We start from the raw sequence: 12,233 nt of genomic DNA, 5'->3' as shown, positions 1-12,233 counted from the left end.
GACTTAGTAATCCAAATATAGGTCAAAAATAGGTAAAAAAAATCGAGGTTGTCCTGGTTTTTTCCTTATATCTCAGACATTTGTTGGCCGATTTTAATTTCTACATTTTTCATTTGCGACCCCACAAAGTATAAACATTCTGGATCGTTATAGAAAGCGAAGTAGATATAGCCATGTCCATCTGTCCGTCTGTATGTTGAAATCAACTTTCCCGACATCAATATATCGGGAATTCTTCCGGCTCGGTTGCTATTTAAAATCGAGAAAATCGGCCCACAAATGGCTGAGATGTAAGGAAAACACCGGAACAACTTAGATTTTTGGCCTATTTTTGATTTATATCTGGATTACTAAGTCATTAATATACAATATGGATATCTAATGATAGATATTGCAAAGTCCATTGTTTTTTTAAAATCGACAAAATCGTCCCACAAATGGCTGAGATATAAGTAAAAAACCGGGAAAACCTCGATTTTTGTCCTATTTTTTTTATCTATATCTGGATTACTAAGTCATTAATATGGATATCTAATGATAGATATTTCAAAGTCCATTGCAACGATGTATATAAGACCATAGTAAGTTGGACCTACAATGGGTCAAAATCGGGAAAAAAAATTTTAACTCGAATTTTTTTTTTTCAAAAAAAAAAAAATTTTAAAAACCAAAAAAAAATTTTTTAAAATTTAAAAAACCAAAAAAAAATTTTTAAAATTTAAAAAACCAAAAAAAATTTTTAAAATTTAAAAAAAAAAAATTTTAAATAACAATCGAAAATTTTTTTTTCAAAAAATGAAAAAACAACTAAAAAAAATTAAATTTTGTTTACCTAAAAATATTTAAAATTTTGAAGTATAATTTGGTGAAGGGTATATAAGATTCGGCATAGCCGAATATAGCACTCTTACTTGTTTAACCCTAGTTTTTTTTTCATCCAAATTTTTTTTTCAGTAATTTTGTTTTTCAAGAATTTTAAAAATAGTATAATTTGTTGAAGATATCCTCTTTTAAGATTCGGCACGAATATAGCTCTCTTAGTTGTTTAGTTCCAGCTGTTCTAAAAGGTAGTTATTAGGGATCCAAGCCTTAAGATTTTTATTTAAAATCAATACAAAGAGAACCTACTAAAGTATTTAAAGTCCAAAAAGAGATCTAAAGAAATACTAGGGATTTTTGCATATTATCCAATACAATAATCCTTTCATTCTCAACAACATACCACAAACATTCCTAAACATACATCCTGCAGGACATTTTTCGATTACATTCAGCACCCTTTGTAAAAAAAACATTACTAAGTACCTAAATAATCTTATTACGCAGAATAAGACACAATAAATATTTGTCAACTTTACAAACATTTCAACGTTTGCTAAATCAAAGGCGTTGAAAAGGGTGTGTTTGAATTTTATATGATTGACGACAAACGTCAGACATCGTCAACTGCTGACGTCTTTAAGACTTTATGCTTTGTGATAATCCTGGGCAAATGATTGAGGGTACTTGAAGTTTTTTTTGAGGGAATCATGACAAAAAAAAAAACAGCATCAATTATAAGCAAAAAAAAAAAAAAATACTTAAGTATGTTTTTTGTATTGAAATTTTGTGTTTGGGAAAGAAAAGAGCCATTAACATATCAATCCATTAACTATTTATAAGAAATACAAAACAAAATTATGACAATTATTATGTTAGAGAACAAAAAATTCACAATTTTGTTGACAATTCTGTTACTCTAATGTCAAGTGTGCTGCAGTTGGGTTGTTCGTTTCTGGCTTCTTATGACAAAAGAACAATTTGCTTTATGAGCTGTTAAGGGATTCTTAAGGGATTAATAAAAATCATAATAATTTTTGACACATTTGACGTTTTAGAAATGACATTTGAATTTTAGGTTGAAGTGTATGCAACTCTGGTTATTAAGTACCCGTTATTTTACATAATTATTTCAAGTACTCATGTTTAACAAGTACTTTGACTGTTAACTATTGGTTTTGTAAAAATCGAGATTCAAGATTATCTGTTAAAATTGGTGTATATATCCTTTTGTTATATTTATTTCCAAAAAAATATATTAGATTTTTGTTATTTGGTTTCTGTTTTGTTCCTTTCCAAAAAAAAAAATCTTGTAAATTTTGATTTGAATTTTTCAATAGAGTTTTGCCTTGGTATTTTAAAGTAATTTCAATTATTATATATGATTTGAAACTTTTTCTTTTCTTGGTTTTGTAATGTAATTTCTGATTTTGTTATTTGTAAGTTTTGTTAGTTTTAACTTAATTTTAAATTATTTATTTCTGTATGTATATAATATATATATAATTTACTTTGTTATTTTTTTTACTTTGGTATGTATAATTTGTTTACTTTATGTAAATATTTATTTATTTATAGTTTATATATATGTATATTATTATATTATATATTTAGTTTTGTATATACTCGTATATTTTATTTAATTAAAACTGTATTAACGCACATAATGCCACATGGCTGTCGGTTTACGGGCATTATTTATCATGTCATGCCAATGTTGGCAACCGGTACCGCTTTCCTGGGGACCCAAACCAATACTGCCGATTTCCTGGGTCTCGCCACCCACTGACACGACATAGATCTAAGGAAATAAATTAAGTAATTATGCATTAGTATCATGTAAAATATATATTTAAGTAAAACTAATAGTAAATTCTATAAATGACTTCACACATCAAGGCATTTTGCTTGGAAAATGTCGAATTTTGTATCAACAAAGCGTCATATAAGGGAGGTTTTGCTTTACTTCTGAGGTGACACTGACGCTTAACGATTGCTCACCAAAGCTTATGGTGAATCGTGTTTCATTGGATTCAATGTGCGAGAGATGCTTTGTTGGGTTCATTGTGAAACAGAAGACAAAGATCGCCAATGCAAGCCAACAAAAGTTTGAAAACCAAGAAATGGCGGCATTACTCCATGAATATTGTTGTTAAATTCAACAAGTGCTTAAAAAAAGCAGGATGCATCCAAAAGCAGGCAAAATTTGTATCAAACGAAATGAAGCTGAGAGTCCTTCAAAAACGATTTTGTATGTCTGAAACCTATATAATTAATTTTTGCACAGAAAAATGGTTTCACTACGATAACCTGAATCGTAGGAGATCGAATGTGAAGCCCTGCCAACCAGTCAAATCGACACCAAAGCCAAATAATAATGGGGCTAAGGTAAAGCTCTGTATTTGGTGGAACCAAAAGGGTCCTATATATTATGAGCTGCTGAAATCTGGCCAGACCAACACAGGGAACCTGTACCGAACTCAACTGATTCGTTTGAAGCGAGCATTGGCAGAAAAATGCCCAGACATGAAACCGTAATATTCCATCATGAAAGCGCTCGAGCACATGTTGCAATACCTGTTAAAAAGTATTTAGAATGAAGGGATTGTGAAATTTTGCTTCACCCGCTTTATAGTCTCCGACTACTATTTGTTTCGATCGATGCAGAACGCTCTCTCTGGGATAAGCTTTACTTTGGAACAGAGTATCCGATATTGGCTTGATTCGTTCTTGTAGTGAACAAATGAGCAGCTCTTTTACTCGGAATCCATATGTTGCCAGAATTATAGGAAAAAGTCATAGCTTACAATGGCCAAAACTTTGAATAAAATATTTGAAGAAATCCCGCATTTTTAAGTCATACATCAAATAATTACTAAAATATCTGGAATGGTCAATATTGGAGGTTTTTGAAAAGTAAAATGAAGAACACTCGCAAGACGTCCTTTAACTTGTCAGAGTTTAACCCTTTAATGCATGTTGTTGCCAATTGTCTACATTCCAGTACCACTTAATTTTAGACGAATATAAGCTTGATACTAATTCAGATTAAAATCAACTAAATATTTGATACTCTATAGAAAAATAAAAGTAAAAATCATGCATTTAAGGTTTAAGCATATTTGGAAAATCTGCTCCAAAAAGATTACAACCAAGAAATTCTTAGTGAAAAGATTTTCAGAAAATGCCCATAAATTCATTTAAATTCCAAAAATGTGAAGTAGCATGGATTTTCTTGACTCACTCCATGTTAACATAAAACAATTCATCAACTGTCCGATTTTGTTGGCTAAAATATACGGGAAACTCATTGATCCCGTTCAATAGTTTTGCCAGCATATCATTGTAGGAATTTTTGGCATACCAAGTTATGTAGGTTACGTTAAAAGGAGTTTCACGAAAGTATATATTCACCAGACTAATATTACTGATCCAGAGAGCATTCCACATTGTCCATAAAGTCCACCTTTCCCTGTTTGGCCCAATGACTACAAGAAAGCCATCAACATATATTTAGAATAGAAAGACTTTGCAAGGTTCTGGCCCATGGCCACACCAATCCAACGGATTGATATCTCCTGTCCCGAATCATCTTCTGGACGTTGCGGAATTTGATTGCACCACAGTGAGTCACATATCTCTCCTGAAACATTCTTGCACAGATCTTGCAGAAGGCAAAGAGATCCATTATTGCATAAAATATATAAATGCCACCACTATTTCAAATATGTTCCATTTACGAATGATAATAGAAGTCTCAAGATTCCGAAAGACTGGAAAGCTCCTCACAGAGTCAATCAACGGATACTTATTTTCATGAGATTGTAAGAATGTAAACAATAAACGATGACAGTTATCACTAAGTATTGGGAACAGCGAGATTTCAAAAAATATTAGAGCTGATTTAATGTTAGATTACGATCAGCCATATTATAGTAGAGATCATACCACCTTGGTGTTCCACGTCTAGGTCTTGAGTTTGTAGAAGATTTAGGAGAGGAGATTGGAACGATTTTCCTCTTTTTCTTTCTCTCTTCTATAAACTCAAGAATTACGCAAGTAACACCAAGGTGTGGTGTTAACTCGATTCTTCTTGATTTGGAAAAATTGGGAATTTATGCTGTTGGTTGATGTGGTATTAATGGTTACGGGAAAGTTTCGGGATGTGATTAACGATATCATGAACTATGCTTTGGGAATTTTTTGCATCTGAGCCACATAGATTGGATAAGTATTTTACTCGAGCAAAACATGACTGCTTCAAAGACCAAGTCTCAGACTACCATTGCCTATCAGCTCAGTACTGTGAATACATAATTTCTCTTGCAGACATTAATGGGGTGTTTAAAGTACTTATTCCTCCCAGATGAGAATGGAGGAAGGTAACATGATAAGAGGATATGGAGTCTTCTATAATAAAGTAGGATTAAAGTTCTCAAACGTCTTCTAAATAAGCCTAGTGTCTTTCAGATTGAGATATTGATGATCAGAGATGCATACAAAGTTCTACGCGAAGGGGACATTCGTAGGAGCACTAATTGTCGAACGTATGCAATTCAGATTCTTTAATAGCTGCCTTGGAACAAGTGATCTCGCAATTGCTTCTGGAAACGATTATATAGAACGCTATTATGATTCTAAAGTTTTTGGAGTTTTCTAGAAATTAGTTCAGACGGGGTCAAATCGCATGATCTCGTTGGCAAGTCCACATCACCTCCACATGTTATGACCATGACATCAAATCTCTCGTGCAGAATGTTCAATATGGCATGAGCTGTGTGGTACGTAGCGAAGTCCTTTAGAAACCGCGTGTCTTTGGCCACAAGAAGTTGGTAATCATCGAACTATAGTGCTCGTTGACGGTGATGGCCAGGTCACCGTCGTTCTTAAAGAAATATGGACCGATGACTCCTCCAGAACAAAATCAACACGAAACAGTGACTTTTTCGGGATGTATTGAAAGCTCTTATATCTCATAAGGATTAGTATCGTCTCAAAATCGACAATTTTGTTTGTTGGCGTACCTATTCATCCATAAATGAACGATGCAGAACGCTCTCTCTGGGATACGCTTCACTTCAGAACAGAATATCCGAAATTGGCGTGATTCATTCTTGGCCTCAAAAGATGAGCAGTTCGTTTGGCTTGGAATCCATATGATTCCAGAAAGATGGGAAAAGGTAATTTTTGTCCCAAGTTATCAACAAGAAAGATGGAAAGAGGAAGAGGGATCTGCTGCATTATGGAAAGTCCGATAATCGTGGAACTACTGTATAATTAAAAAACAGTAATCCCAATCTTCAGTTTGTAATGTTTCTTTGTAACTCCTTCCCTGGCTTTCACACAAAGCAATAATTTCTAACTATTTTTTAAATATTTCATAAAATTAACATCTTTTTCTGCCTATACTTACCTCTATGGCTGCATTGTGCAAATATGATGATTGTAAATTGAAAGTAAATGGTTCATTCCAAGTGGGATTGGTAGCATCCTCTGATTTACTAATGCTGGTCTTGCGTTTCTTAACACGTTTGCCATTTTGTATTAAATATAACTGAAAATAAAACAAAAATTAATGCCATAATACTCACACGTTACTCAATCAGCCCAATTATGAATAAAAATTCCCAGGGAGTTTTTTCCCTTTTCACATTTTTCCTATTCAAGTTCAATGGGAACAAACTCCCGGGGAACAAACTCCAGGGGAATTTTTTTATTCAAAATTGGGCTGAATAATTTACATACCTTGACATAAGTTTCTTGTATTGTATCCAAGTTCTTGGCCTTCATTATCACCACAGTTAAACGTTCGGCTTGGGGTAAATAGTTCAAAGAACATAACAGTTCAGGGCGGTCTTCTGGTGGCTTTTTGGTGCGCAATAAATCTCCCCAGATCTGTAATGGAAATAGTCAAGGTTATATAAAAAGATTAAAAGACTTGAGATACTAGATATACTACCTCCACTGATTTCGACAATTCCATTTCATCAATACTTATGCGTACTTCACCTATGATGTCATTGTGTGAATAGCGATCATAGTCGAGAACTTGTAAAACCAATTCTTTGCCCGGCAATTGATCGCGTGAAACCGGAAATTTAAAATGTTGATCAAAATAGGGATTCGTTTCGCCACGATGAATAAGAGTCTGGCGTTTGCGTTTATCCACCTCAGGTTCTAATAGCAAGCGTACATAGGGATCTCGGAAACCGCCTTCCTCAATGGGGCACAAATTGTGAGCTATTGACAGAAGTAAAACTTATAATTATTGAAATTACAATTAGATTTTCCTACAAAGTCTCACCTTCAATCAAGTGCACTGTCAAATCGAACAAATGATAATCGTATTTAACTCTTAAATGTAAACGACCCAATGCCGGACTATTTTCAGGAGCATTTAAATAAATGGGACCATCGGGTCCCCGATATAAATCGGGTTGTATGGCGCCCAAGGGCGAAGCAGGTCCCATGGTAGGATCAACATTGGGCTGTATTCGTGGTGGTATTAGGAGTGGTGAAATACATCTATTGCCATGCTTCGACGAGTGTGGTGAGTGGGGGGAGAGAGGAGCATTTGAAACACTGGACAGAGAGGCCAAACTATTTTGCGAGGGACTGGAGTTGCGCAAATCAGCCACTTCGGCTGCCACTTGACTGGCAGTGCGGGCATCCAAGGAAATGGTGCGCATAGGACTAGGAGTACGTGATAACTGAGGAATATAAATAAAATTATTAAGGGCGTGACCAAATCAATGGAGTTTTTAATAATTTACATAATAAGGGAACACCGATTCGGTGGGCAAAGAACTGCGGCCATCAGGACCAAAGGTACGAATTTGTGGCGAGGAGCCACGATGACACTGCAAATAAAATAAAAATTTAGCAAGAAATTAAAATATGAAACTTTAAATTAACCTACTGATTGCCTAGATGGGGCACTATCTACACTGGATTGGCTTGATATTGAAGGCGTTCTTTGTAGTCTCGGTGGAAATGATCTGGACTGATGATGCAAATGCAAGGGACTGTGTAAAACATCGGCCGGGCCACGTAAAACATCTGCATTTACGGTATGTGTAGAACCTTGTTGCGATTGAGGTTGTATTGGTTGGGATTCTCTGGTAAAATTAACCTCCTGCAAAGAAAGTAGCAAACAAATTATGAAATAATTTAAAACAGCTTTAGCAAATAGTTTAGTTTAGATAAAAAGAGAAAGGGTTTTGTTCTGTTTTCTTTTTTCTTAATAAATACTTCACCTGTTCCGAATCTGTATGCAAATCATAACTATCCGTCACACTACCAATACCGCTCGTATTCGAAGTTATCGAGGACGCCGATGGCGGCGGTGTCATTGGCTGTGATAACGGCGGTGTTTGAGATGTATTTGATCCCGTTGTATTGGCTGCTGCTGTCGCCGCCGCATTGACAGCAGCACTGGCATTATTCGTGCTATTGGATGTCGTTGGCATATCTTCCGAATTACGATCTAATGTTACTTTACGCACAGCACCCACCCGTTCTTTGGCCATGCGTGACCATGATTCGATGCGTTTGTGGGCGAGCCAACATGCCGCCGGTCCCAAACCGCTCATTATTTGTGAAAATATTTTGACAAATTACAATGTTTTGAACACTGGTAAGATTCTTACACAAAATGTTGTATGTTTTGAAAGGATTGTATTTTATTTTTTAAAAAACATTAAGATTTTTTTTGGTTTTGCTTAAATTATTTGGTGTTAAAGTTTATAAAGTGAACTGTTGATTAAATTTTATTTTTTTTATTTAAAATTTAAGTAATTTACTTATATTTTCCAAAAAAGCTTTTCATCTTTGTCCTCGAAGTATAAATTTAAATACCAAAACCCTTCCTGTCTGTAACAAATTGTAACTAATGCCTGGTTTGTGGTTTCGTAGGACATTTAAGCATATATTTGCATAAACTTCTTGTTGTATTTGTGGCTTCATGACCATATTTTACCTTCATATACAGTCATCCAATTACACATACACTGTAGCATTTTAAGAGATTATAAGGATGTCCTTAAACTTTTAAGGATCAGTTTTAAATTAAGATATAATAGGGTCTGTGACTTATAAATGCTGAATTTTTTATGATTTTTATCATTTATTTTGAATCATTTGTATAATATTGTTATGTTTTTACCTTTTAACACTGGGGGTTTATTTCCTTTAAATAAATCGTTTACTTTTGATTGCAAATAAAAGCCGTTTAATAGTTTAAAAATTGTAACAACTCTTTATTTATTCAAATGTACAACAACAACAGAATTAAGTAGTCACTCTGTGTTTTTATACACCTTTAGAAATTCCCAGAAATACAGACACACTTTATAATGTACACGAATTCACTGGAAAATACAGCAGACTTTAAGGCACACAATTGATGTTTATTTACACATCGTCTATCATGAACTAACAACAACTGCAAACTCTGCCACTATTTATACACACGCCATCTCTCGTGAACATTCTACAACGATCTTAACGGACAACTACTATATTCGAATTCTAGAGCTTTCGAAGTTAATGTTCAAACAATGCTAACAACCGCATGCTATCAACATTGTTGATAAGTATAAGTTGCTACTGATGGAAATATGTTTATAAACACGATGAATGTTGCTGGTAGTTGCTATCGAACGTTAAATTCAAATTGCTAGTGTAAATTCGTAACAATATAAATTTATTCAAAGTATTGGCCATTGTTAGCTATGATCTTTTCCCATCTTTCTTGTAATATATCGATTCCGAGACAAAAGAACTGCTCATCTTTTGAGGCCAATAACTAAACAAGCCAATTTCGGATACTCTGTTCCACAGTGAAGCATATCCCAGAGTGAGCGTTCTGCATCGATTGAAACAAATAGTAGTCAGTCGGTGCAAGTTCCGGGCTATAAGGCGGGTGAGGCGAAACTTTCCAACCACTTCATTCTAAACAGTTTTTAACAGGTATTGTAACATGTAGCCGAGTGTTGTCATGATACTCGCATCAAGCGAAGCGGTTGCGTTCGGTACCGGTTCCCTGTGATGGTCTGGTCAGATTTCAGCAGCTTATAATAGATAGGACCTTTTGCTCCCAACAAATACAGAGCATTACCTTAGCGCCATGGATATTTGGCTTTGGTGTCAATTCGGATATCGTAATGTATCCGGGTTATCGTAATTAGGTTCAAAAGTGATTTTCTTTTATAGCGTTCCACCGTCATTTCGGACATGAAAAATCGTCTTTCAACGTCTCCTAGCTTCAATTCGCATGGTACCCAATTTCCTTGCTTTAGGATGAAACCTGCGACTCGCAAACGTATCAGCTTGAGTAGCTCCCAATGATTTAGCAAGCTCTTGTTGAGTTTTACAACAATCTTCATGGAGTAATGGCTCCAATTCTTGGTCTTTTAACTTTTTTGGCTGCCCTGGAGATCTTTGTCTTCCGTGTCAAAATCACCACTTCCGAACTGCACAAACCATCTCTCGCACTTTGAAACCGATGGAACACATTCACCATAAGCTTTGATGACCAATCTATGTGCTTTAGCGGTACTTTTTTTCTAATTAAAGAAGTAAAGCAAAACTTTTTCGAAACAAAAAAAACTCCATGTCTTAAGTAACTCACGAACGCATCAACGAACACGGAAATTGAAAATCAAGACAATTTGTAGCAAGAGATTTTTGACAGGTATAAAAGGAGATACATACTTATATCTCAAATAATGAGGAATCTTGTCGTGAATATAATAATTTCAAGCTCAGTAGAAGTTGTACCAAGACAGTTATATAGGATGATGACATGCTGAAACTATGATAAGAGAACTCATGGAATCAGCCTTTGGCTCACTAGTATCATTAGCCAAAGAGATTGGGGTTAATCTGGCAATGATCGAATTAGTACACGAGCTCTCGTTGTCCACAGATACGAATGTGAAGGGCTCTATGAGCCTATTAGGAACATAACGCGCAATACATTGCATGGTACAGTCCAGCTATCTTTCAATTTCTGACAGGATGAGTTCCGCTCCTTATGATGATTTGAAGATAATGGGGGCTATTCCTGTTCTCACTTTCACCATTCACCGTATTTTTGGAAGCATAATTACAACAATAGTATGTAATTTCCTCAGCGTTTCTAATTATAAATTTTTACATGAGATTTTTTTAAATTTAATTATATAATTTTCGAAACTTTGAGAACAGGAATAGCCATGAATATCTCCTCTCCTATTGTAAGCCAACGCATCTCTGCTAAGTCAGCTATATAACTCAAGGGGTCAGGAGAACTAAAGCATAACCGTCATCATCCTAGTTAAGGCGTTGCAATCCTTGAACAGCGAATGGAAATTTATATAACCTTAATTGCTATATCCAAAAGTAATCGTCGGTTGGTAGGCAGAATCTTTATTTTACAGCGGATAAAGTGGTCGTTATCTAAATTTAGCCGATTCAAATCTCCAGGAAAAAATGGAATTTTTCCATGCTTTCTACAAAAAGGAGATGATATTATTCTCAACTCTCGAGAATCTTTAAATCAATTCTACTGGCTGGTCAAGTGCCAATAACTTGGTGAGAAGTTCAAGTGGTCTTTATACCTAAGGCTTGGGGCAAATCTGAACATCTGCCAAAGTCGTACAAACCAATTAGTCTCTGCTCGTTTTTCTTGAAAACGATGGAGAAACTACTCGATATTTACATAAGGGATACCTATCATTTGATGAATTTAATACATCATTTCCAGTTTGCTTATCAACCTGGTAAATCTACGCCATTCATCATGTGATGACGCTAATCGAGAAGACGATAGGTGCTGATCTGCACTGCATTGGAAAGTGGTTCTGTACATTATAAGAAAATGGATTTTAGAAATGCTGTCCTCGAAGGTTAGTTAGACTTGGGAGGATCACCGAGAACCATACGAGCAAGGTGGCGTATTATCGCCTCTATTGTGGACTCTGATTACCGATGAACTTCTGAAAGAACTTAACAACTTAGGATTCCGTACATATGGTTACCCCGACGACTTAGTAATTCCTGTTACTGGGTGGAAAGACGTAAGGATATCGGACAGGATGCAGACTGCTCTGAATATAACCACCAAATAGATCTTGGAAAGAAGATTGACCATCAACGCAGCCAAGACAATACTTGTACCATTTACCAAATGAAGAGTTATTAGACTCATGGAGCCTACATTCAATGAGTCATTTATAGGGTCTTCTAAAGAGGTAAGATATATGCCTGCCAGCGAATTTTTTGTAAAACGTGGTTAAAACCGAAGATAATTAACTGGAATAAAGTGGAACAGATGACTGCGAGATCATTAATTGATAAGGTGTATCGCCTCATCTGTATTTCTATTACTGGGTCCATAAGGACCTGCCCAATCTACCCATCACACCCTCACA

General features: G+C 35.2%; 1 protein-coding gene across 1 annotated transcript in view; it reads right to left on the bottom strand.

The window, feature by feature from the left end:
* Positions 1 to 2,440: 2,440 nt before the first annotated feature.
* Sytbeta (Synaptotagmin beta) overlaps positions 2,441 to 12,233 on the bottom strand; it is a 184,800-nt gene continuing 175,007 nt past the window's right edge. The window contains exons 2-8 of the mRNA XM_065505093.1: positions 7,739 to 7,954; positions 7,593 to 7,679; positions 7,124 to 7,529; positions 6,779 to 7,059; positions 6,565 to 6,714; positions 6,233 to 6,373; positions 2,441 to 2,620 (exon numbers count right to left, since the gene is read on the bottom strand). Coding sequence (XP_065361165.1) covers positions 2,474 to 2,620; positions 6,233 to 6,373; positions 6,565 to 6,714; positions 6,779 to 7,059; positions 7,124 to 7,529; positions 7,593 to 7,679; positions 7,739 to 7,954 — 1,428 coding nt within the window. The 3' untranslated portion in view covers positions 2,441 to 2,473. The remainder of the gene's footprint in view (positions 2,621 to 6,232; positions 6,374 to 6,564; positions 6,715 to 6,778; positions 7,060 to 7,123; positions 7,530 to 7,592; positions 7,680 to 7,738; positions 7,955 to 12,233) is intronic.

This window comes from Calliphora vicina, chromosome 3, assembly GCF_958450345.1.
Source record: "Calliphora vicina chromosome 3, idCalVici1.1, whole genome shotgun sequence".
NCBI classification, from domain to species: Eukaryota; Metazoa; Arthropoda; class Insecta; order Diptera; family Calliphoridae; genus Calliphora; species Calliphora vicina.
The sequence above is the reverse complement of the archived record's forward strand: the minus strand, read 5'-3'. Positions and strand labels throughout refer to the sequence as shown.